The sequence below is a fragment of the Ambystoma mexicanum genome, chromosome 1q (genome assembly GCF_040938575.1).
Source record: "Ambystoma mexicanum isolate Mex_15411 chromosome 1q, UKY_AmexF1_1, whole genome shotgun sequence".
Classification (NCBI taxonomy): Eukaryota; Metazoa; Chordata; class Amphibia; order Caudata; family Ambystomatidae; genus Ambystoma; species Ambystoma mexicanum.
The window spans coordinates 394,074,199-394,102,016 of NC_090922.1; the positions used below are offsets into that span (position 1 = coordinate 394,074,199).

At 44.5% G+C, this 27,818-nt stretch overlaps 1 protein-coding gene across 2 annotated transcripts in view; it reads right to left on the reverse strand.

Annotated features, from left to right (window-relative positions):
- Positions 1 to 27,818, reverse strand: part of RPGRIP1L (RPGRIP1 like) — a 1,574,704-nt gene that overhangs the window by 1,296,563 nt on the left and 250,323 nt on the right. For both annotated transcript variants that reach the window (XM_069639571.1, XM_069639577.1), the window contains exon 4: positions 2,931 to 3,075. In XM_069639571.1, coding sequence (XP_069495672.1) covers positions 2,931 to 3,075 — 145 coding nt within the window. The remainder of the gene's footprint in view (positions 1 to 2,930; positions 3,076 to 27,818) is intronic.

Consider the following 27,818-nt stretch of genomic DNA (forward strand, 5'->3'; position numbering starts at 1 on the left):
CGGAAGACTCTCCATGTGCTCACCTCCAGGGCGGTTCGGGACGAGGGCGCACTCCTACTGGCCCTTGACGCAGAGAAAGCCTTCGACAGGGTCAGCTGGGCCTTCATGGGGGAGGCTTTCGCGACTATGGGCATGGGCCCGAGGTGGCTTGGCTGGATGTCTGCACTTTACTCCTCTCCCTCCACCAGAGTGGAATGGAATGGAGTCGAGAGTATTCCCCCTCGAGCGTGGTACACGACAGGGCTGCCCACTGTCCCCGTTAATTTACGCACTTGTAATGGAACCATGGACGATCTTGGTCCGCAACGATGAGGCCATCAGGGGGGTACAGATAGAAGATACACATTGCAAAATCTGCCTTTTCACAGACGATGCACTGCTCTACATTACGAAGCCGTCCCTGACGGTCCCCAAGATGCTACAGGGTCTCTCACGTTACGGGGAACTATCAGGATACAAGGTTAACCTTGAGAAGTCGGTGGCATTTACAGGGGGAAATCAGACTCGGAGGTAGCCTATGTGAAAGGGCTCCCCTTCACTTCGCGGGAGGAGGGAATCCGATATCTGGGGGTCCAGATGGCGCGTAACCCTGAAGACTTCTACTCGGCCAACTTCCCCCCCCTCTGGGCAGCAATCAGAAAAGACGTGGAAAGGTGGGCAGGGTCGGGTCTCTCCTGGATGGCACGCCTTAATCTTATAAAAATGGTTGTTCTCCCCAAGTTCCTATTTCTCTTCCAAATACTCCCGGTGCTGATCCCTAAAACATTTTTCACGGAAACTAAGCGGGTCCTTCTCAATTTCCTCTGGTCGGGCAAAAAACACAGGATCTCTTATGAGGTGCTAACCAGATTGAAGGACGACGGCGGGGTAGGATATCCCGACTTGGAAACATACCACAGGGCCTCCCAGCTAAGGATCCTGCCCGACCACTTTACCCCCGGTACAGAAAAACAATGGGTGGCCATAGACAATAAGGTTCTCGCGCCTGTCACAATAGAAGAGTGGCTCTGGGTCCCCAGGAAAAACATCCCTAGAAGTGTCCTGAACCACCCAGTCTTGAAGGTACTGTGGTCCCTATGGCGGGAGGGAGGTTACTATCGCTGGCTTACGACCTGGCCCTCCCCACTGAGCTGCATCTGGGCCCCCCCCCCCCCTTTTTAGCCAAGATAGCAGAACCAGCGGCATACCAAAAGTGGTTTGAGGCCGGCCTTAGCAGGACCGGCCACCTCTGGGTGGGGGGCACGTTCCTACCGCTGAGTGATCTGGAGGAAGCCCTGGGAATAGGTACCCTTTCTCCCTTCCGTTATCTCCAACTTAAGGGAGTTCTCACTGAACCATCATGGGGGGATATCCTCAGGAGGGACCTTACAGACTTTGAGAAACTTCTCCTCTCCGCCAGGGGCTCCAACGGGATAATATCTCGCCTCTATAAACTCCTTCTGTTTTCTGTCCCAAGAGACCCACCACCGGCACGCACACAATGGGGAAGGGACCTGGGAGAGGAAATTGATGATGAAAGATGGACAGAAATGTGCAGGAGGGCTAATAGATCCATGGCCTCACTCCAATATCGTCACCAAGCACTCAAAGTTCTCCATCGATCGCACTACCCCCCACAGAGGATTGCTAGAATGAGGCCGGGATATGATCCACACTGTTGGAAATGCAAGACCGCGAGGGGGGCTATATCCATATGTGGTGGGGGTGCCCAGCGGTCCAAAAATATTGGGGAGAGGTGTTAACTTGGATTAAAGGAGTTGACGGGGTTGAACGAACTTTTTGCCCCTGGCTTCTCCTCTTCGGAATAGACTCCGGAGATGGCCAAGAGGACACCCAAGACGACATGCTGCAGACTATGCTGGTGGCGGCCAGGTGCTGTCTCGCGCAGAAATGGAAAAGCCCCGGAATGCCGGGGGAAACAGCATGGGTCACCAAAGTGCGAGTCATCTACGATATGGAATTCCTAAAGCATATACTTGACGAGTCTAAGTCGAATATTGAAGAGAAATGGCTGCCCTTTTTTGATAAATACGGACGCCCCGCCTAGTGTGACACACCCCGCCCGGGAGCCTCTCTCTCGGGGGATATAGGCAGCTGCCCACTGCCTCGAATGCGAACTTTCTGAAACTGGGCTCATGACTTTGGCGTGCTAAGTAACACATTACAACAACAACGCTATGCTCTTCAAGAACCCCAAGCACGAAATTAGAACTTGAACTGGAGGAGGGTGAGGGGAGGGATAGGGGGGGGGTAGGGGTGGGGACGTGTTATAATTGGTTCTTTTGCTATTTTGTCCTCAAATATGCTTTGTGATGTTATAACACATGCAGAAATTAATAAAATACGATTAAAAAAAAAAAGTTGCCAAAACACCACATCCTAATCAAACTGTGTCTGAGACAATAAGTGCTGGGGGCTGGGGCTCAGAAAAAAGTGCCAGGGCCAACACCCCCACAAATTAGCCACTTGCTCTAGGTACCAGGGCCAACCCGGATATTGGGAGTTTATATTACTATTAGACAAAGGCGAGCATTGTAGGAATCCTGACATGTCCTATGTGTGCACAGATAAACATGGAGATTTAGGCAACCAGACAACAGATATTAATTAACTAAAAAGAGTCATAAGAAGTTAAAATAAAGAAAAATATGTAAGATGCTGATTTATGTCATGAGCCTATGAAGTGGGCGTTTGTAATTTTAAAAGGAATGGTACGAAATGTGGCTATTTTTCCTGTGACTCCAACAGAAAAAAGACAACGCGGAACCCTGCAATAGTTATGCACCCAAACTCATTTGAGACTGGCTTTTCTGAGTTGTGCTAATGATTTAAATGAAAAACAACAAGGGGTCAACAGGATTAAGCCCACCAACATAGTACAAACATGTCACCTAGTGCAAAGGGCGAGAAGAAATGCACTGGATTCAAACCTTTTAATTTTATCCTCTTGACTGCGTGCATGCTGCTTGAGCAACATGTTTTCATCGTGTATTCGTAGGAATCGATCTTCCAGCTCCTCTCGGGTAACTTTAGAAACAGCTTGCCGAGCTTTCACATTGTGGGCGGTGGATGATTCTGCCAACAACAGAAAACAAAATAAAGGATAATATTTTTTGTTATAGCTGTACAAATAGAATGCAGTTCTTAAGAAAACGATTAATTGTGTGGTGCTTATGAAGTCCAGTTACTTAGGAGAAGCCTTCAGGACTGGTAAAACCACCAATACCCCAACTGATACCCACAGTGGAATGCATCCATCTATCCTCCACTGCAATCATGGGTGGCTATAGAGGGGTACAATGCCCAATTAATCTTTTTTTGTGACAGGGCGGATTAGCGTTTCCGCATTTATTTCTTGAAATGGTTGCAGATCTCCGAGACGTATGTTGTTGCTATCCTAATTATACACACACAGACATGATATTTGGTACACATGCAGCAATTTTCCTCTCAGTGAACATCACTAGATTGTAGCTCAAAATGTAAAAAATGACTATCAATCACAACAGACACAGGGGCACTGTTCAGCAGCGAGATGAGATAGTCGCAGGAAACATGTGCTGCGCTCCGACAAAGGAATAAAACTGATATATATCCTGTTTTATTGTTCTGTATGCAAACATATCAATTACTAATGACAGGTCTAACTAGAGGAGTGTGCAGACTAGAAATTGTCAGAAGAAAAGCGAGTTTATTATTATTATCTTTATTGTTTTTGGTTTGTTCAAACCTTTACAATATTTTCTCAAAAGAATATTTTTACAAAACAATATCAAAACACTTCAACAAAGACAATAACCTACATTACTTACTCAATAGATTCCTAAAAAACGTTTACGGTTAATTCGCTTTGTCATTACTTACGTAGAAACTTTTGTAAAACCAGATCATTTCATACAACAACTTTTAAAAGGTTATCTAAGCTTAACTATACATTATACATACTTCTCAGAAATAATATTTTAAAACATATTTATAGAGCCACAGTATTTCATACAACAATTTCTAAAAGGCTATCTAACTTAAACATTGTGTTATCAAGGAATATTAATTTTTTCATACTAAATCACATATAACTCTAAAATATTATATCTGTTCACTCGAGAGATATCATTTACAAACAATGAAAAATATGCAATTCTCTGTGGCAGCAAATTCGGACAGATCAGAAGCAAATGCAGCAAAGATTCTTTAACCCCGATTACCTTACAATCTCTACAAATTTGTTACCTACGGCATTTTTATCACAAATGCTCTGAATCTCAAGAGTATTCATTACATTAAACCGAAATCTCATTGTTGAATTGCGAAAGCATCTAGACGGATATTTTATCAAATATTTCTCCGGGACCGGTTTCCACTTCCAAAAATAAAATTACTTGCGAGTATAAAGAGGAGTTTAAGATCACCACATTATTTTCCAACCAGTCAAATGCTTTTATCAATTATTTGACCTTTCCAGGATTCTTTATAAGAATCTCCATAGATAGATCCAAGTCAAATAGATTTTTAGCACATACACTTTTAAGACTGTTCATAAATACACTCTCCAGATCTTTCCCCAAATAATGGTATAGAGTATTATTTTCAGATACTAGACATTTCCGCAGAAGAGATAGTTTTTTCCACCACATGACACTTTTTAAGGATGATAGGCCCAGCTCACAGCGTATCATTTCCATAGGTATACATTTAGGAATGTGTTTTAGAACTTTCCGCCACACACAAGCTTCAATTGTTTTCAGGTAAGGTATCAGGTCAGCAGAACAAAACTCGAGATCATACGACAAACGTGGAATTGCTTTGTACCGATAAAATAGAATGCATGGGCTTAATGTAAATTTCCCATATCTTCTTTCTATTATTTTCATTTGGTTAGCAATAGTGGTAGCCTTCATTTTAAGCAGATTTTTCATAAAACCAATTGCATTAGCACTAGTATAAGTATAGCCCAAGAATTTCAACACCGATTGATTTTTTTACTTTGTACTACCACAAGACATTGTAAGAGAACCTTGTTTTAGTACTTTCGCGCCTGTGTGAAATATCAGTGTTTTACTAGGGTTCATCAACAGTTTCCTTTCTTTGATAAAATCTTCAAATTAATCTATCATTCTTTGCAAACCAACCTTGGTACCGTCAAACAACAAAAAGTCATCTGCATACGCAACCCATTTTTATAGAGGTCCTGCCTATCTTTGGGGACACTAAACCACTTAAATCCAGTACCTTACCAGCCTGGGAAACAAAGGGTGAAAAGGGTCACTGCTAATCTGCATCCCTGCCTCAAACTTATGAGTCATAAATTTCGCCGATACTCGGCCTCTGTTATTGAGGCGGACCCTCATTACTGTGTCAGAGTATAACATTATTAAGAACTCTAAAAGGCCCTTATCGATTTGTAGGCCATTTAGTGTCTTTCATAGTGTGTTCCTATCCACCATGTCAAATGCCATGGGTAGATCCATCGAGACTATGAATAAAGATTACAAAAAACTGAAAAGAGCAGGGAAACGCTAGCCTCTGGACCAGAGTATTATAGTTACATAAAAAAGCAGAAAGAAAACATCCAGAGAAAAATATATATTTGAAAAAATGTATCAACATTTATTTAAAGTTATACCAACAATTTAAGCAATGGTGAATCAATCACAAATAATTAAACACTTATCTCTTTAATACAGCAACATAGCAGCAACTATATGCCTAAAATCGGCTAAAACATCGTCACACATACTTGCCATTCATAGTGCACTCACATTCAATCAGAACTCATCATACCGTGACATACATCCAAAAAGCTAAAAAATAAAGGAATCGTGCTAAAAACCTATGAGGAGAAGGAATTCATGACTAGTCCCCATAAAACAGACATTATTTTTATGTTCGCAATCAATAGAGTTAATTTCAAAGATGATCTATTGTCAGGGTGGATCAGAAGAAAAAGTGCAAAAGATCGCATCCCTGTAGGGTTGATCTCTTGACTGGTTTCGACGTGTAGTGGTAGTAAACACAACGTCTTCCTCAGGAGGTAGATGAACAAGTTACTTCTTACCTTGTAACGTTCTTTCGATGGGATGTTCCTCCGACGTATTCCTTATCTTTGATAATACGTTTCCAGCTTGCTGGCCTCGGAAATTTTTTCTGTAGAGGGCGCTGCGCGTCGACGTCCGCCGAGTCGATGTCCCTCGACGGCCACTGTATCGGCGCCGACGTCACCATGCCCATAAATAGCCATGCGCGGCGTCCGTTGCTCAGTTCCATTTTGTAGCATAAGAAAAGTCATGCCTGAATTGGTTATTGACCTTGAAGGAGCGTAAACTGCAACCACAAGGGAAGTATTACTGCAGGGATGGATGGGAGGGGCGATAAGGAATACGTTGGAGGAACATCACATCGAAAGAACGTTACAAGGTAAGAAGTAACTTGTTCTTCGGAGGGATTGCGTCCTCCGATGTATTCCTTAACTTTGCTAGACTCCCATAGCAGTGGCATGTAATTGGAGGTGGGAGTAAGAATGTCATGTATCCCTTTAGGGATGGACCAAATGTAATACGGCTTTGCCAAATCTGGTCTCTTGACTAGTGGAGGAATCCAGGTTGTAAAATTTTGTGAATGTATGTACGGACGACCATGTGGCAGCCGCACATATGTCTCTGACCGGTACCCCTCTTTGGAGGGCCGAAGATGCTGCGATACCCCTGGTTGAATGAGCCCTAAGATTTTGGGGTGGCTCTTTCCCTGCCAGTTTGTAACATTCCAGAATGGCCAAAATAATCCACCTGGAAATGTTTTGTTTTGTTATGGATAATCCCAACTTGTGACCTGAGTATCCTACAAACACAGTTGGTCTGCTTGCCTGATTCTAGCCATTCTGCTGATGTAAAAGCTTAGAGCTCTCCTTGGGTCCAGCCTATGTAGTCTTTCTTCCTCTTTCCCCGGGTGGGGAGGAGGGTAGAACGAAGGTAAGGTAATTTTCTGAGTAATATGAAATTCAGAAACCACCTTTGGGAGGAAATTAGGCTTCACCTGTAGGACAACTTTGTCCTTGTGGAAAATTGTATGTGGGGGTTTACAGGAGAGAGCTTGTAGCTCGCTCACCCTCCTAGCAGATGTTAGTGCTACCAATAGAACAGTTTTAAGCATGAGAAATCTCAGCAAACAAGAGTGAAGTGGTTCGAATGGAGTGCCCGTTAGGAAGTTTAAGACTAAATTTAAGTCCCATAAGGGAACTTGGAATGGTTTTGGAGGATAAACATTAGCTAATCCCTTGAGAAATTGTATCACTAGAGGTAGTTTGAAATACGATGGTTCCTCTGCAGAGCGCTTGAAGATTGAAAGCGCTGCGAGATAGCCTTTTACAGTGCCAGCTTGAAGGCCTGAGTTTGCCAAGTAGAGTAGAAACGATAACACTGTTGGTGCACCACATGAAAAAGGGTCGATATTCTCTTCTCTACACCAGCTGCAAAATTTGTTCCAACGGCAGCGGTATAAAGACTTTGTTGCTGGCCTTCTGGCCGAAAGCAACACCTCCATGACGTCATCAGGGAGATCCCAATCCTTGTACCTCACCCTTTCAGAAGCCAAGCGTGAAGGTTGAGGATTCTGATGTCTGGATGGAGAACCTGACCTCCCTTCTGCAAGAGAAGATTCTCTTTGAGTGGAAGACGGATTGGAGAGCAGATGGACATATCTAGAAGGTCCGGGTACCACGTTCTCCTGGCCCAGTCCGGGGCAATTAGGATCATGGTTTTCCGGATTCTTCTAAACCTCCTGATCATTTGAGGAATAACAGGGACTGGTGGAAACGCGTAAAGGAGTGGAAACTCCCAGTCCACTACGAACGCATCTCCTAGAGCTCCTCTCGGGGGAAATTCCCTTGAACAGAACAAATCGCACTTCCTGTTGGTGCTTGTGGTGAACAGATCCACCTGAGGGGTTCCCCAAAGCGTGAAGATCGATTGAAGGACTTCCTGAGCTAGCTCCCACTCGTGGGAGACTCTGCTCTGCCTGCTCAAAGCATCCGCTGTCAAGTTCTTCTCTCCAGCTAGGTGGACTGCCGATAGAGAGATTCCTTCCTGAATTGCCCAAAACCAGAGCTGCATTGCCTCTCTGCACAGTGGCAGTGACCCTACGCCTCCTCTTTTGTTGTGGTAGTGCATGGCCACCGTGTTGTCCGTCATTATTAGATTTCTCCCCTGTACTGATGGCAGGATAGCTTTCAGCGCTAGTCTGATCGCTCTCAGCTCCAATAGGTTGATGTGTAGTCTGGACTGCGATGGAGACCAACGACCGCTGATGGTCAAGTCGTCGGCATGGGCTCCCCAGCCCGTGAGTGAGGCGTCTGTGACTACCGTTATCTCCGGCCATGGTTGCCAAAACAGTTCTCCTTTCAAGATGTTCTCTGGATAGGCCCACCATTGAAGGTCGCGGGCTACCTTGTCCGGAATCCGGAGGAGATGTGTCATTCTCCCTGAGAATTGCGACCACTGAGTTCTCAGTGCCCACTGAAGAGATCTCATTCTCAGGCGAGCCTCTGGCACAAGGAAGATGCAGGATGCCATGAGGCCTAGCAACCTCAAAAAGTCGAAGGCTGGGAGACGTTGGGCATTTTGAAACTTGTTGACCATCTGCAGAATATCTTGAGCCCTCACCTCTGGTGGCGAGGCTTTTCCCAGGGAAGTGTCCAGGACCGCTCCAATGAACTGCAGTCTCTGTGATGGTATCATCTGTGACTTCTTTAAATTGAGGGAGAAGCCCAGTTCGTGAAGGAAGTGGCAGACATAATCTAGCTGGGTCTGAGCTTGTTCCGAAGATACAGCCCTGATCAGCCAATCGTCCAGGTAGGGGTAGACATGGATCCCTTCCCTCCTTAGACTCGCCGCCACTACCGACATTAGCTTGGTGAAGACCCTCGGGGCGGAGGTCAGCCCAAATGGCAGAACTCAAAATTGATAATGAGAGTCGCCAATTGCGAAACTCAGGTATTTCCTGTGTTTGAGATGGATTGGCACATGGAAATAAGCATCCTGAAGGTCCAGAGATACCAGCCAGTCCTGGAGCTGGAGGGCCTGAAGGATCTGACAGAGAGTTACCATCTTGAACTTGTCCTTCCTGAGGAACTTTTTCAATTCTCGTAAGTCCATCATGGGTCTCAGTCCTCCGTCCTTCTTTGGTATGAGAAAGTAAGGGGGGGCGGGGGGGGGAGTACCAGCCCTTGTTCCTGTCCGCTACAGGTACCGGTTCTATGGCACCTTTCTCTAGCAGGTCTATAATTTCCTGCAAGAGGAGCGGATCTGGAACATTTCGAGAGCTGTTCCCCGGTGGATGACTCTGAGGGATGTGTAGAAAGGGTAGGCAGTAACCCTGGGCGATTGTCTCCAATGCCCAAGCATCTGACGTAATAGCCTGCCATTCCGTCAGATGTTGAGTTAACCTGCCCCCTACAAGTGTCTTGTGTGGAAAGACCTCAGAGTGGTTTGGGGGCGGCTGATGCAGATGCCGATGCCGAGGGTAAAGAGGCACCTGCTGCTGCTGCGGTCTTAGTATTTTTGACCCGTCCACCTCGGGTGGATCTCCTTTGGCCTCTTTGAGCCGGCTGTCCTCTGCCTTTCCCGAATGCGGAATAATAGCGAAAGGACTTTCCTCTCCCAGAGGTTCCTGAGGGGCGAAAAGGAGTTTGGCGGATAGCAGTTCCTAAAGATTTTGCTGCTGCTTTAGATGTCTGCAACTTTTCCAGACTGTCATCAGCCTTTTTTCCTGAATAATGAAGAGCCGTCAAAGGGCATATTCAAAAATCTGGCCTGTACATCTGGAGCGAAGCCAGACTTTCGCAACCACGCATGTCTGCGGATTGTTGTACTTGCCGCCATGGCCCTGCTGATACTGTCAGCGGAATCGATGCCAATTTGAAGTGACTCGCACATGGCATCTTTGCCATCTTTAATAATGTTAAGGAAGGCTTCCTTTTCCTCTGCTTCGGGTATGCAGTCAGCCGCTGATGAAGCACACTCCCACAGTGTGTGACTGAACCTGGCAAGCGTACAGGTGGCATTGATGGACTTCAACGCCATACTACAAGCAGAGAAGACTTTCTTTGCCATAGAATCGTACCTCTTGTCATCTCTATCCTGTGGGACAGTAGGGTAAGCGGTCCTGCTGCTTGATGAAGTTGCCGCTTGGACCACCAGGCTCTCTGGAGTCGGGTGTTTCGATAAGTATTCAGGGTCAGCAGCAGCTACCCTATACTTGGCTGATAATCTTTTATTGACAGCAGGGATAACTTCAGGAGTTTCCCAGTTGGATGCAATCTTTCTTTGTAAGGCTGTATGGAAGGGGACCACAGGATCCTCCTGTGGACCTTTGTCTAATATGTCTGTCAGGTCATCCTGTTGAAAAACAGGCGAAGGCACAGACCAACCCATGAATTCAATAATTCTTGCCATCAGGGTTCTATAGGGTGTTTCGGCATGTTCCCCTGGGTCTGGCTTAACAAAATCCACTTAGGGGGAAGTGTCCAGTCCACTTGCCTCATGTAATGACTCCTGTAGGTCTTTTAACCTTCTTTCCTCAGAGGTGAAATCCTCTGAAACAGGTAGTGTGGTTCTCTGCAACCCGAAGGTTTCCTGGTCAGAATCTTCTCCTTCTTCATAAATTGAAGATAATCCAGGGTACTCTGTCCTCTGAAATGGTATAAAACCCATTTCTAAGGCAGAAGGAGCCAAACTCGTCATTATTGGGCGAGAAAACGTTGATGTCATCGATGCTGATGTGACAGGCTTTGAAGGCGCCGAAAACGGTGTCGAGAAAACCGGAAGAGGCCTCGAAGAACTCGAGAGGATCGGGATCCTACTCGAGGACATCGACGACGGTCTCGGCGTTGTGCCGGAGGCTCTTGGAATCACCGTTGGCTGTGGAGTAGCCGTGGTCTTCTCTTTCATCGGCGTCAATATCGGCGTCGACGATGGCGTCGAGTCGATCGACTGATGCGTCGAAGAACCCTTCGACAACGTCGTCGATGGCGCCGATCCATGCGTCGAAGGGATCCTCGACGACGGCGTCGAAGACAGTGCCTTCTTACCCGATGGCCCGTGGCGCTCTCGGGTGGAATGTTTCGCCGGGTGCTGCGACTCGCTGCGTTTTGATTTTTTGGGTTTTTCACCCGCGGTATCACCCTCGGCTGTCTTCGAGGGGGTCGAGGCCGCTTTCTTGAAGACGCTTAACATTTTCTTCCTGAATTCCTCCCACTCAGCCTGAGAGCTGTGTTTTGTGGGGCAGGAGACCCTTTCTGGGGAAACAGAAGACGACGAGGAAGGGGATCTTCGACGTCTCTGAGTGTCGTGATCTCGACGAATGGTGGGAGCTACTTCGAGAACTAGAATGGAAATGTTTGACAGCGAGGAGACGAATGCCTCGACTCGGCCGAAGAAACTTTTGAGGAGGTTTTGACTGACTTACCTCTCTCGAGCTTCCCCTTGCGCTCCTTCAAGGCTTTCGCCTCCGAACAATGGTGCTCGACTCCCAAGCACCACAAGCAGATCCTGTGTGGATTATCGACATTTTTTTACCGCAGTCTCGACATTTTTTGAAGCCGGATCGCGGCGTTGTCGGTTCCGATGAAGATGCCAATTTCGAGTAGATGTAGATTAGATTATCTGACTGAACTGAGCAATGATGTTCCGAGGCCCCACGAAGCGCGGAAAAACGGAACTGAGCAACAGACACCGCGCGTGGCTATTTATGGGCATGGTGACGTCGGCGCCGATACGGTGGCTGTCGAGGGACATCGACTCGGCGGACATCGACGCGCAGCGCCCTCTACAGAAAAAATTTCCGAGGCCAGCAAGCTGGAAACATATTATCAAAGATAAGGAATACGTCGGAGGACACAATCCCTTCGAAGTTACCATTCTGTAAAAAACACACACAAAAACATGGCTGTAGACTACTACATAGAAAATCCAAGTCTTTGCTGGCTGTCTGCAAAATACGGTTAAAAAACGACAACTCTGAAAAGCAGCCCAAATTTGCTTTGTGAAACAACTATGGGATCATATATGCCATGTAACAAATAAGCAAATAGGATTCCCAATCTAACAACTGTATATGCCAGGGCGGAAGGGATAGTGACCCCCAAGAAAAGACCGTGCAGAGTGGCAGAGAACCTTCAGGACCATAGTTAATCTGCGACAACTGTAGAAGCATGCAAAACAGGTTATATATATGCATGTGAATGTTAGTCAGGTCAAAAACTAAAACCGTGCCTCGAAAGGACTAGTATTAGACTGACATGGTGAATGCCAAATTGCCGTGACGACCATTGCGATATAGTGCGGCCAATCACACTGGAGATATCAAGACCAAATCCTGACCTGAAACAGAACCGAAATGCACTTAATGAGATAAGAAAGGGCTAGGGTACTATATAGAGTGCGTGTGTCTGGAGCAGAGATAAAAGCTCACCTGGAGGACACCCTATGGTATTTAGGGAAGTCCAAAGCTGCATCTGTAGAAAAATGGAGAAGCAGCACGGCTTAACCTGAAGAATCAATGTCGTCTGTGGGTCACTGCAACAATCGTCAAAGGAAACCCATTACAGTGCTAAATGGCAGGAAATACCCCAAAAGTATTTTGCATTAATTGAATCTCAAATGGAACAGAACTGTAAGGGCCCGCAGCGGTCGTCCCTGCCCCTCGAGGGAGCCATGAGTATTATGCCAATAAAACATTTATATTTACATGTACAGCATTAGAGTAAATGCTTGTGTAATTGCAATGTTAAAACTGGGCATGACGGCAGGAAACTCCCGTAAGAAATACAGCACAACTCGAGGTTGATAACAGTAGCTACACCTTAAGTGTGTGCATGGTGAAAAGGCTGGCCGCACGCTTACCTCCATCAAACAGATGCCATATCTGTTAAATTGCCCACAACATTGCTTTCAGCATTACTAACCACTTTCATGTTACACGTGACTACTTGGAATTGATTGCTCACAAATATATAATCCAGAATTGACCCCAAGCCTCTGGCTTGCCAACTAGGTGTGATGTTATACATTGGCTGCATACCCCAGCTGATCGCAAAATCCAACCAAAGACACCCTATATATAATTTATTGGACGCTGCCGCACTAGCAGGCTCTATTGATGCCAATAACCAAGAAGCTTCAGTAATATCTACATTGCAGTCCGCATTCAGGTCTCCTGAGAGCAATAGAGCTCCAGTAGGGTATAAATCGAGCCATTCACTTATCTTTTGGTTCAACATCTCAAACAAATTTATCAGCTGGTCATTAGAGTGTGTTGCTGCATTGCAGTAGATATTCATTAGCATTATGCATTATGTCAATTAACTCATCTTTTGATGTTAGTTTGAATGTTCCAATTATTGCACAATCCAGTAACAATTGTTCAGTGACCATCGTGATGTTTGTATCAGAATGGTAAGCCAGTATTACACCACCACTAGGGCGGCCAGTTAAACCTTTACGCGCCTTCATATTTAAAACACCATAACCATCCCACAATAGGTTATCAGTCACCCAAGTCTCTTGTAATAACACAAAATCATGTTCTTCTAGAATTTTTACAATTTTGGTATTTGTAACTAAATGCGAGTAATCCCTTGTGTTCCAGGATATAAGGCTATAAGGTGTTTTCTTGCTAAAGAGGTTCCTTCACCGATTTTAATTTCTCTATGGATTCACTTAAAGACAAAGCAAGCCACCTCCACTCTTGCATATCCGTCAGTTGGGCCCTAGCATCCACCATGGCAGACATACCAGCTTCCTTCCCAGCAGGGTCCTGAGTCCCAAGTGCTGCCATATCATGATGTACAATGTCCTGTGTGTGACCCTTATATGTACTAAAAGGTATCCATACCATAGGAGCCTTCTTGATATTGCAGTCCTTCAACATCAGAGCCCTCACCAAAGGAGATGCTATAATTAAACTGACATAGTCAAACCTCTCATTATGAATATAGTCGACAAGCTGAATATCAGTAGATGATATCAAACTTCATTCTGTTATTTCTCTAAACATGTTTAATAGGTAATGCCTATTTAAGGCCCGCGGATCTCCATCATCAAACACGTAATATATCACAAGACTGTGCTCATTTGGGTAAATTGGACTTCTAAGGTTTTGAATAACTTTCCTTTTTACATCTTTATCCCATATATTGAAGTCAGGTGATACGTATCGTTCATAACCATCATTTTGTATAACATTTCCATCTTGTCTTTCTTGAACTTGACACTCGTTGTTATGTGCCTCTTCAAGCAATCTGCTGTTATGCTTCTGACTACTTATACTGTTCACACTTGCTATTTTATCTGGTGACAAACCAGATAAATTGGGTAACAAATGTTTTGCTTCACTCAATTTTTGATTTAAGATATCCTCTACAATTGTACTAACTACTTCTCTGGTTAACTGCGTGTCACTGGATGCTTTAATATGATGCACCTCAAGATCATCCCTTGATTTAATTGGGGTAACTTTATCCCTTTTCACTGATTGCACAGTCTGTGAGTCAGCTGTCCTTTTTTCATATTGCCCAACATTTTGAGCAGCCACTACAGCAGGCTCACACAACATTGCCTTTCCGTGTGTGTTACCTTGAATGGGCTGGTTACTGTTTACAATATTATGAACAGTCGAAACTACATGACCCATAAACTCTATATTGTCCTCATCAACTGGGGAATTGGGTCTGGACAGGGCGTCCAGATTTTTAAAAATATCAAAGATTTGTATGCATTTGGATATACGCCCAAACCCTTGGGTATCACGGCGTAATTAGCAAGTTAAGGTTACATACATCTTTGTTGATAGCTAAGTACATATCTTAGTTATCAGGACTGGCTTACATGCATTTTAGTTGCAGCAGTATAACAGGTGTATAGTCTATTATACAACATAGCAATGATCTAGTTTTGCTAGGTTTTGTCTGTCTAGGGTAAGGAGTGTTTGAGAGAGTATTAGTACTTTTTGAACAGGTTTTTAGTTGTTTTTTGAACTTGGGTAGCAATGTTTCGTTGGATAGGAGGGGTGGGAGAGAGTTCCAGATGCAGAGGGCTGCAAAGGTAAAGCTAGAATTACCTGCTCTTGTGGTGGTGAAGCGGGGAATGTGCAGTTGGATATTTGCGTTGGATCTAAGGGATCTCGATGGGATTTTGCAATTGTTGAGGTAGGTAGGGGCCGTGTCTGATAGGCATTTGTGTGTGATGGTGAGTGTTTTATGGAGGATTCTGGACTGCACTGCGAGCCAGTGAGCCTCTCTTCTGTGTTGTGAGATGTGTTCTCTATTTTTGTGATGCCCAGAGCTGCTCTGAGGGCTTTGTTTTGTAGGAGGTGGAGTTTAGTTAGATTTTTTTTGGAGGTGCCTAGCAGTAAAATGTTACAGTAATCTATTTTTGTTAAGATGAGGGCTCTAGCAAGTGTCAATCAGTTGGCAGGAGATAGGAGAGGCCTGCTAAGTGTGATGAGTTTGGCGGTGTAGGCTGTTGAGGGCGCTAATATGTTTGTTCATGGCGAGATTCGAATCGAGGTATACTCCCAGTGTTTTGACTTTATGGGAGATGTTGATGAGTGTGCCGTCAATCATTATGCAGGTGTAGTCTGGGTGGAGTTTGCTGAGTTTGTTGGGGGAGCCAACTATAAAGATCTCAGTTTTGTCTCCATTGAGAAAGAGGCTGTTATAAGCCACCCAGCTTTGGATGTGTGAGTAAATTGTGTTAATGGTGGCCGTGTCTTGATCCAGGTTACCTGTGATGGGGATGAGGATCTGTGTGTCATCGGCGAAGTTTGTGTAGATTACGCCCATGGCATCTAATGCTGCGAAGAGTAAGTTAGTGTAAGCGTTGTATAGGGTGGGGGAGAGGCAGGATCCTTGTGGTACACCTAGTGGTACAGGGATGGGATCTGCTGCAACTTCCCCTATGGATACTCTTGAGGTGCGGTCAGACAGGAAGGATTTTATCCAAGTGGTGGCCTTATGTGGCCTTATGTGGAAATTAGGCTTCACCTGTAGGACAACTTTGTCCTTGTGGAAAATTGTATGTGGGGGTTTACAGGAGAGAGCTTGTAGCTCGCTCACCCTCCTAGCAGATGTTAGTGCTACCAATAGAACAGTTTTAAGCATGAGAAATCTCAGCAAACAAGAGTGAAGTGGTTCGAATGGAGTGCCCGTTAGGAAGTTTAAGACTAAATTTAAGTCCCATAAGGGAACTTGGAATGGTTTTGGAGGATAAACATTAGCTAATCCCTTGAGAAATTGTATCACTAGAGGTAGTTTGAAATATGATGGTTCCTCTGCAGAGCGCTTGAAGATTGAAAGCGCTGCGAGATAGCCTTTTACAGTGCCAACTTGAAGGCCTGAGTTTGCCAAGTAGAGTAGAAACGATAACACTGTTGGTGCACCACATGAAAAAGGGTCGATATTCTCTTCTCTACAGCAGCTGCAAAATTTGTTCCAACGGCAGCGGTATAAAGACTTTGTTGCAGGTTACTATCTATCCTATCCGAGGTGACTTTATTTTTTAGTACCTCAGATAGCATGGAAGTACCATCGGTATATTCATATTGTGTTTCATTACTCTTTCCCACTGAGGTGCAGACTTCCAATTTACTGGGTGAAACAATGGGGGCTAAAACTCTTGTGTTACTTAAGTCACTAACTTTCCCTCCCTTAGCAGTATCCTGTCTTTCAAACCAGGCATCACGAATGTCAGCAGTTCTCATACATTTCTGGGAGGAAGTATTGTACGTCTTAGCAGATTTGGCCTGTTTTTTCTTTAGCTTTTTCTCTTAGACATTTTTTCAAAAAAAGTGGCATTATCATCATCGCTTATGAGAGTAACACCTACAGGTACTATAATACCAACACTAGAGACACACATAACGTTGCCGAGAATTGCCTCTGTGACAGCTGGAAGGACTGCATGGTACATTCTCCAAACTAACCCCCTGATACTTCATATTAGCTTCTGCAACCTAGCTATCTAGCGGTAAATCTTGCAAATTGAAAACAGCCTCTGCGCGACCTTTAACAATTAGTACAGAAAGCAACTCCGGCAAAGTTGTAAATGCCTGCACCATTTCATTTAACAGCCTTGAATGTGTTTTCAGTTCTTTCAACAACAAAGACTGAAACTCAGTGCATGACGATTCTGTAGCACAATTCACCTTTGTCATAGGATGCGTCAGCTCTTCCGCAGCCTCATAAACAGCACTTTTTTCTAAATGCTGCGACAGAGCCAACAAAGAAATATCCCCACAGCAAATAATCGGGGGAGTGTCTGCATACAATTGGCATCTATTCTTATCCTTGTCAACAATGCGTACCATTAGATCATCCTGACACACCCTATCCATAATACCATCTTCAGCAAACAAGGATTGAGAGCTTTCCGATATTTGGATATTGTTATCATCATCTTGAAAAACAACATTTGTCTTCCGTTCCAACGAACATTGTTGCGCTCAATCAATCAATCAATTCTTCTACTACATAGGAAGTGTCTGAGGTGTCTGAAGTACACACTGCAGCTGCGCGCACAACACTCATTATTGTTGCCATTTGGTTTACCCACGCAGCTGCAGGGTACTGTTTATTCTTCGCAATTATTTTCAAGCTCATTATTTGCATAAAATCTCACCTGTAACTGTAAATCTTCTGTCTACACAAACGGTGTCTGATACCCAAGGGCCACAATTCCCATGCAGGAAACACAGATAAAGTTTTGTCAGACCCCGATTAGCAGATACTAACAGCCCAAACAACCCAAACCAGCCCAAAAGGCACAACAGGCCACTTGAAAAGGGCACTTGCTGAGGCGCGCGTGCGGATGGCGCGCAGCCTCCAGTTTAAATAGGCTCCTCCTCTAATGTGGGCGGGGCCTAGAAGTAAACTAAAAGAACACTGATTTTAATAACGGGTTGGCTGTTAAGGGCGAAAATAGTATTTTCTGAATAATAAGTAAAGTGGATGACAATAACCAAGTCAAAGCGTCCAATATTCCAGTCCAGTATTGTTCAGCGTGTTCTTTACCAGGGCATGAAAGGCTCCAGGTTTAGAGTGTCCAGGCACAACAGGCCACTTGAAAAGGCCACTTGCTGAGGCACACATGCTGATGGCACGCAGCCTCTGGGTTAAATAGGCTCCTCCTCTAATGTGGGCGGGGCCAAGTCAAATAGTCCAATATTCCAGTCCAGTATTGTTCAGCATGTTCTTTACCATGGCATGAAAGGCTCCAGGTTGAGAATGTGCAGGCACAACAGGCCACTTGAAAAGGCCACTTGCTGAGGCACGCGTTCTACAGCCCAATTAGAGTTTCGGGGTGGAATGTAACATGGCCGCCGCCAGATAAGGAGAATCCGAAGCAATGGACTAACGGTCCTAGGCTGTAGCAGTGTGTAAGGAGCCAGGAAAATAATCGCCCGGTCAAAAACTTGCATCAGGGACCCCTTGATAACAGCATCCCATATGGCTGCTGGTGAGGGGAACGAAAATGAATAAAGAGAGGGATTGGACCATGTGTAAAAGGTGTGAGGTGGCAATCACACTCGCATGTGGTGCTCTGCATTGAAAGCGAGCTGCGATGGCCTCCCTTCATTAAAAAATATATATATAAAAATGCAAAGAAATCGGGCTCCCTCCGCACAGCCACATGTCTAACCCTCCCCCACCAGCCGGTCGACACTGGTATTGGGTCCGCTCCCATTGTAATACCCGCTGTAAATGGTGGGGACCCAGATTCCATGTACCAGGAGATTATACCTGCAGTGTTTCCCCACACGCCCCAAACAAGTGGGAAGAGGAGGGAGCGGACACCCTATCCACTGAAGGGAGACGAGCAGTGCAACAAGCAGACATTCTTTCCCAGGGTAATGGTATGGGGAGGGCGGTTTGGAGAACTCCTTGAACAGGACCTCCTCCTCACAGACACCACAAATGGCTGAGGAAAGTGGGAAACATACAAGGTCAGGTCTTCAGACCAAGATGGACTCCTACACACCCGTTGAAACCACCATTGGGATAAGCCCGGAAGCTGGGCTACTTAACAAAAATACAGATGCAATACCTGCCCAATTAGTACAAGATATTCTGCAAGCTATTCAAGGAGCTAAAACCACACTTAAGCCACACATTTAAGCAATATGAGCAGAAGTTGGGCTTCTGCGGCAAGATCTACAAAAGGTTTCTGCAAGAGGAGTGGAAAGCCTAATATCTGGGTTTGAGAATACACTAGGGCCCCTACAAAAACAGATACAGCCATTAAAGGAATGGTTCGGTCAAACATTTTTATTGCCCCTACGGGTCGGCCATGTGTTTTTAAGCCTAAGTCGCTCGATTTTAGAAAAATTTCCTATGGACCTTACCCGAGTTTTTGTCCATTAAACGCACGCGAAAACAGGCACCAGGGAGCTGCCATTTTTTGATAATCCTATCATTTCCCCCATCGCCCTGGCTGACATGCTTTTGCGGCACTAAATCGTATCCCCCGCCCCTGAGCCTGTCATCAGCAGACGCATACCGCCCATTTCACAACGCCAAAGCAGGTCTCGTGTCAGCATTTGCTGCGCTTCAGCTAATGACGTGTCGCCATGGAAATGGCAGGACGCCTCTTTCCTCAATAAGTATAAACAGACCGTTTCACAACACACACAAGTGTTTGTGCAACACACAATGGATACAATAATGCCCTACATGTACGAACCCCAGTATACCGAGGAGGAACTACTGGAAAGTGAAACACGTGAAAACGATGGGGCTTCGGACAGCAGTTGGCAGGACGAATCAACGGATGAAGACACTGGACCTAGTCGCATGGACGGTGTTTCCACCTGGTGCACATGCAATCGGTGCAAGCTAATGCCGACCGAGGAGGAGAACTGCTGCTGCTGTGAAAACTCGGGATGCGTGGCCTACATTTCGGAAGGCGAGCCACGACCGCAATGCATCACCGAGCTGCCAGACTTCAGGGCAGCCTGCCTCACATGGTCCGTGTTGAGGATAATGATGGTGCTTATGCACGAACTTCGCGCAACTGTTCGTCCTCGTAATCCGAGTAACGAGTAAGTATACTCTGCTTGTGATGCCACTACTATTTCATGGTCTTCTACTATATCCAAAATTACATATACATATCATTGTAACGCATGAAAGTCGTTCAATAGTGTGCAGTGTCTAGATAGCATTTGTCCGAGCAGAATGCCATTAGTTACAAGAATTGTAACTAATGGCATTCTACAACAAACGTTTATTAAAATTATCTTGGTCATTTAAAAACAGTTTGTTTCATTCCTTTTCACAGGTGGTACAGGCTGGTGGCCTATCGTTCCTTTACATGGTGTCTTCACAGGAGGCTCGGACACCGCGTTCGAAGAGTGATACCCGCCTGTGCCGTTCGTGCCATAAGAGAAACATTCCCGAGTGACAGCGGTCAGTACAGGGGATTTTCTCTCGCTGTGCTACAACCTGAACTGTACAATGTGTAAACTTTTGTATTTTTGTGTCATCAAAATAAGCTACAAAATAAAACACCACATATATTTTAACAACGGTTGTTTCGATTTTTTAAATCAATCAGGTGTGTCTCCATTCAAGGATGGATGTCAGACACCTGTGCTCGGAATGGGTGAAGTTCAGGTCGCTGTGAAGCGGGGCGGTCACTATCTAAGCTAACCAAATATATTATCCATAATGCATGCACTAAATAACACTTGTTCAAAGTCTTTCAGTCGGTTATGTCTCTATAAAAGTCACACATATCAATACTATCAATGAGCATTGGATTATACAGGCCTTCGGTCAAGGGTCTTGACCAGTATAATACAGTGTTTGAAGTGTGGGTCTGTGCTCACAAGAATCTCTGATATGTGGCATTTGTTATTGATAGGCAACGATATACTGCAGTAGGGGTCTAATGTTAGTTGGGGATCTGCTAGGTGGCCATCATGGCGTGGTCAGTGGTCTGGCACATGAAGAGAATACCTTGCAGGGACACAGGGTCAGAGTGGCAGTTACTTTCCACTGGCGAGGGTGCGTGGGCAAGGACACGTTTGTGGAGATGAACGAGCCATGTGCATGGTTCAAGCCGGTTCACATGCAGGAGAGTGATGTGTTACATTTATTAGCTGTTGCAAATACCTCTGTAGTTTTCCAGTCAGAGTGGGAACGAGGCTGTGGGCCATGTGCTCTGCGCGCTGTACTATCGCAGTGAGGGCTGGTCACCAAAATGGAGTGGAAAGGGGGTACAAAAATGGATGTCCCGTGTCCTTTAACATCACATAAGGGAAAGAGACGGGCGCAAACGGAGAAGGTGCCAAATAGCATGCACACTTCAAAAGGTATCCCACGCCCAGGGGCCATCGCTCAGATGGCCTCCTCAGACCCCGTGTCTCCAGGCAGGCCTCCCCTGAGGCAGGCCGCCCCCTGCAATAAACATAATACCACGACATACACACGTCATTCATTCACAAACACCCCCCTGTTTCTAATACTTTATAAACCACTTGATATGTCTCATGAGAACATCTTTGTGCTTTGCAAGTCAACTCCTGAACCTTCGACCTGAGAAGCACTGAGATCTATGCTAATCTGCTTGTCGCCGTGCTATCTGTGACCGCTTTGAGCAAACTCGTCAGTGTGCTACCTGTGGCCATCTACCTGTTCTCCTGCAAAATACTGCTCGGCCTGCTGAATCCAACTGTTTGTTGGTCAAGGTAAGGCCATGTATCCTAGTCATATTTCGGTCATTTTTACATTTCAATCTATTTGCTATTACAGTACCCAATAGAGCTATGGTCATTGGTCTCATTGCTATCGACTTGAGTTTCAATTGTTATGCTATCAATAGATCTATTTATTTTCATCTGTGTCAATTGTCATTGAATTGCATCCTTGGGGGGTCCAGTCTATAATGCAAGCATGGTTCCTTTTCGTGCAAGACAAAACAGACATTTCTGTAACTTATGCAAATACTAAGCCACACATGATGAACTGGTATAGTTCCGGCGACCAAAACAAACCTTGCATTGAACATGGTATGGTTCATTTACTTTTTTATGACATTTTTATTCATCAAGGTTTTCTAATAATCTTGATATTTACTTTTCAGAATTTTCAACAATGCCTGCCTGTTCGATTAGCGGTTGCCCTTCGAAGACCCATGCTAAATCTGAAGGCACTACAATGCATGTATTCCCGAAAACTGTTGAGTCCAACAAGTCTTAGAGGACAAGAGGGGTGATCGATACCGCATCTGCATCCGGCACTTTTCCTCGAACATGTACATCTTGGGTAACAAAGAAGAATAAACCGGCGAACGACACGAAAATTGCTCTCAAACGCTATTCCAACTCTATTCGTCCACATTCCGCCACTGGTGAGTCAAGTGTCCGGATTTAGCTTTAGGCCTTGCGGTAGTGTGTAGGTAGCCGAATGAATTAATTGATATTTTAGGTGTTGCGTCCCTTGTAATACTTTCGATATTGATATGAGTGTATAGCTTTTTGAATAATGACATTTATCAATAAATTATTTTTCGATTTTATAACCCCCAAAGGAAATCTATTTATGGGCACAGGGAACTGTACTATATTGCGCATTTTCAATAGCATTATTCTCAAGTATTCTGTCAATTTACATGGCAATGTCGTCCCCTGGTGTTTGTTTTCAGTTATAATTAGTGTTATCCATACTAATGCAAGTACTGTCTTTCAGGGAGATGCTGAAGCGTCCACCACATTGACAACAGCCCTAGATGTTCTTCAGCAGCCCGAGGTATGGATACTGACAGCTCAACTGACCGTGATCATCAGGACTGGATCACTTGTCGTTTGATTGTTCTACACCATGTTTCATTTGTGGTTAGCCGCTGATATGTACCTGTGCGGTCGACCCCAAGCTTGTGTTGTGTTTTCAATATTGTAATCCTTACTAATGCAAATACTATGTTTCAGGCTGTTGTTGAATCGTCAACCCACGCACTTGATGCAGAGCCTGACATTAAAGTAATTTGGGTGGAAGCGGGACCATGCGGATACGAATCGGCGCAACAGCTTTCGGAAGTGCGCACCACATTGACAACAGCCCTAGATATTCTTCAGCAGCAGGAGGTATGGATACTGACAGCTCCATCGATCGTGATCATATAACGTGATTCCATTTGCTATACTTTCTTCCCTATTAACGCAAGTACTGTGTTTCAGGGAGATGATGGAGCTTCCACTACAATCACAAGATCACATTTAGATGATGCAGATGTAAAGAAATCGGAGAAATACGTCTATTAAATCTGATAATTTTTAAATATTCCTTGATTCTTTTAGATAATGCAACATTTGTGGTCATCTCTTTATATGTACCTGTGCCGATATTGAAAACCATACTAACGCAAGTACTGTGTTTCAGGGAGTTGCTGAGGCCTCCTCTTCAATAAAATCATTTGTGGCAGTCCATGTAGAGCCAGAGGTATGTATACTGACATCTCCATCGAACTAGGTCATCAGAGGTCGAGTACTTGTCGTTTGATTGTTCCACACAATGTTTAAATCGAGTTTGGCTATTGAGATGTACATGTGTGTTCGTCCTCACGTGCGTTTTACGCTAACAATATTTTGATACACAGTAATGAAAATACTATGTTTCAGGGAGTCGATGGAGCCTCATTCCGTGCTGTCTATGCGGATACAGAAAATATAGTTGTTGCAGCGCGAGAGGAAGGGGAGACATGCAGATACGTATCAGAGCAACAGCGTCCAGATGTTGAAGGTCGAGTCAAAAAAGTTGTAAAGAAAAGAAACCAAAATAAGGTTAGTTACAAACAGTTCATAACTTTAGAATTTTTTTTGTGCTGGGGACTATTTTATGTTTTTTTCCAGTCAATTGTACTAGACTTTATCTTGTGTTTAAACTGAACATCCCTTTTCCAATCTGTCCTCTAGTTACCCGTGGGTCTACGAACTATACATACACAGACAGTGAAGCGAATGAGAGATGTTGCTTGCCAGACCATTTACACTATGGAGGCTATGGAGGAACTATTAATTCAGACGCGGCGTGTTGAGACTCGGGATGCACATGTCCAATGGCCAGAACATGAAATGAATGTGTCTGGAGAATCCAGCAAAGTTTTATTGGACCATTGCTACAGTACGACCGCACCGCCGCAACAACATGATACTGGAAGTATTGAAGATAGCTCTGAAGTAGTCGCAGATCAATTCACACAATCTACACCCGCCAAAAAATTGCCACCAAAAAAGCTGTCGACATTGTTGTGTTCTCCCATCAATGTTGAAGTAACAGATGTTGAAATGACAGAGAATGAGACAGCAGCAGCATTCACCAACGCATCAGAACTTGATAGCAGCGATATTTCTTTCAAATGTGGTGATATGTCCTCAACGTCACAGGCCGAATCAACTTTGACGCAGGATGACAGTCTAATGAAAGAAGGCAAATACATAGTATTCGACAGTTGTTTGATGGATATAAGTATGCTGAAATGTAGGCATTCCGTCAGATGGAAAGTATGTGGGAAGCCATTGATTCATGTGACTCGTCAAAAACAAGGCAGTAACGTCACAATACATGCCGCCTGTAGATTACATCATACGTTCTCATGGTCTGCACAGCCGATGCTGGGGAAACTGGCAGCAGGCAATCTACTGTGTGCAGCTGCATCACTTTTTAGTGGCTCCAGTTTTAGAAAGTTAGAGTCTTTCTTTCAGTTTGTGGGACTCAAAAATGCAGTACTACAAATACCAACATGATTATCTGTTTCCGGCCATTAGTGATGCTTGGAAAATTGAACAATTGTCTCTAGCAAGTACATTCGAAGGCAAACGATTCAGGCTAGCTGGCGATGGACAGTGCGACAGCCCTGGATTTTCTGCCAAGTACTGCACCAACCACTTTCAGGACATGGATAGTAAGAAAATTGTGAGTTTGGTGGTCGTGCAGGTAACACAATGTACATCCTCAGTGGCCATGGGAAACTAGGATTTATAAAATCAGTGGAATATCTACAATCGAGGGGAATGCACATCGACCTCATAGCCAAGGACAGACACGTTTCAATTGCCAAGACAATGAGAGAGCAGTTCCCACATATTAAACATCAATTTGACGTATGGCATCTTGCTAAATCAATCAATAAGAAAATCTCGGCTGCAGGGGAAAAAAAAAAGGTTTGGAAAGTATTTCAGAGTGGTCCCAGTCTATCAGCAACCATCTTTGGTGGAGCTCCAAAACTTGTGAAGGGTCAGTGGAAATACTACTTGAAAAATGGCGGTCACTGATACACCACTGTACCAACGTGCAACGCTGGTCAGAAAACCTACATTTCCACCAATGTGAACATGGCCCTTTATCCCCAGTGGAGGCACGGAAGAAGAAGTGGTTGAATCCATCTTCACCGACACACAAAGCCATTGAGAAGATTGTTTTCGATAAAACTCTATCAAGAGATTTGAGGGGACTGACAGAATTCTGTCACACAGGAGGTTTGCAGGTGTTCCACAATATGTGCCTAAAGTACAGGCCAAAGCGCTTGCATTTCAGCATACAGGGCATGAGACATAGGACTCTACTTGCCGTCTTGGCCCATAACGAGAATCTCGGCCGTGAACAATCTAGGACTAAGGGTAATGTAAGGATGCCTCGCTACACTAAGGCCTTTTCAAAAAGAAGTAAGCAATGGGTGATAAAACCAGTCTATGAGGAAATGGAGTTCGACTTTGTCAAAAGCCTTATTGTTGCTGTATTAGAGAAGCACAGATATGGAATTTTGAATGTTTCTGTGCAGAGCACTGATCCATTGCCACCCAACATTGCCACTGTGCCATGTCCACCCAAAGGAGAGCTGGTTGTGAAGTACAAATCCCGGTTTAAATAATTGTAATACCATTGTCTTTTTGTAAATAAATTTTATTGTACAGTGTGCATACAAAGTACGCTAACCCTAACCCCTACCTTCACCATCCTGGGTGTCATCTTTGAATTCTCTCTCTATTCACCTCATATTGCTGACCTTGTCTATATATGTATGTATATATTTTTGTTGATGTAACTAATTTTCGCAATATCTTATAAATGCTGGGCACTGTTAACCGAGGGGAGGCTTGCGTATTGCAAATAATAAAACAAACAATAAATCTCACTTTCAAATCAACTGCTCGGGTACTTTATACTTTCGCCTGACCTTCCCCAAAAAATTATAAGTCTCAATAGTTAATGGTTCTTTGGGGCTTCAAAGCTTGCAGACAACGAGGACAAAATTGGGGCCTTAGAACGCGCCAAGCGAGCCGTTGCAGATGGGAGAGAAGCCAGTTGGCATTTGCACATTGAGGCGCACTACATAGATGGATTCGAAACTTCAAGTTCTCACAGATGGCTTTACTACAGGATGTTGCAAAGAAATAATGTATGCTAATTTCTAGTGAAGGTCAGCGGCTTTGATTTTCAGCTTGCGCCCTGAAGAGGCCCACAACTCGCACTGGCAGTATAAGGTTCTATTGTTTCTTTACCTTGAGAGACAGGGACCATGCAGAAAGAACTTCATTTGAAGGGGAGTTTGGGGGGGGTGCAATAACGTTTGAGACGATAAGGCAGAAAATTCTTCAACTAGACCGAGTTTCATGTTAGTTCAGTATACGAAAAATCTTTGTTAAGAGCACAGGTGGGATTTACGGTTTGCATTACGCAGAGACACAATGGAAATTGCAAATATAATGTAAGTAACTCTTTAGACGCTTTTATACCGGAATGAAGAATTAATGAATGGATGCATGAATAAATGAATGAATGAAGAGCTTTGAAATGGTTTGTGGGATTGTCCTTGTAGCGGGCACATGGGCATGCAGGTCCACATTTCACATGCATGTAGACAAAACGTCGTTTCTCATTGTGTACCAACCTCGATTTATTTAGTTAGTTTTCGCATTGATTTAAGAGCCGAACATACTCCATTGCACTATCCTTGAAAGCAAATAGTTTCGGCTCGGCCGTGATAAATAAAATGAATAATATTAATAAAGATCGGCTGGCGAGACTTATTATAAATGTTATGTTTTCAAAATAGGTACATCCTTCCCTTTTGCCCCTGCCACCAGTTTCAGACACCGGCAGACGGTTTCTTCAGCCGCCAGCTGCAGCTTAATGTAAACAACTGCACCATTCTGATGATCTTATGGGACGATCACCAAGGGCCCATATGCCCTTACGCGGTACTAGCGGCTAGAAGCAACATATTAACCTTTACGCTGGCCTAGTGCCTACTTGATGGAACAGCCTTGCGGTTCAACGTGCGACAAAAGTGCCTCTTTGAACGAAAACCAACACCCTGTGTACCATAAAGGAACAGCGCGTGACTCACAATAAAAGTTTAAGGATTTGCGGATAGAGATAAATGAAAATAAATGACTTTCGGAGTTCTTATGGCAAATGCAGAATATTCCATAAACATTTAATGTCAAATAAATGTACTTTACCAAATTTACTGTGTTGCTGTTTGATTTTAAAGTACAGTTTCATATTCCGAATTGTGGCGCGCTGTGTTGTGAGCTGATCTGTGTTGGTTTCTGGGTTCTGTGTGAAGTCGCGTAGAAGACGACTGGGCGCGTTTGCCTACACAGCACAGTAACGTCATGGAGAGAGGCAGGGAATATGAATGTTTTGATAATGTCAGGCTCAGGGGCGGGGGATATGATTTAGTGCCGCAAAAGCAGATCAGCCAGGGCGATGGGGGAAATGATAGGATTATCACAAAATGGCAGCTCCATGGTGCCTGTTTTCGCGTGCG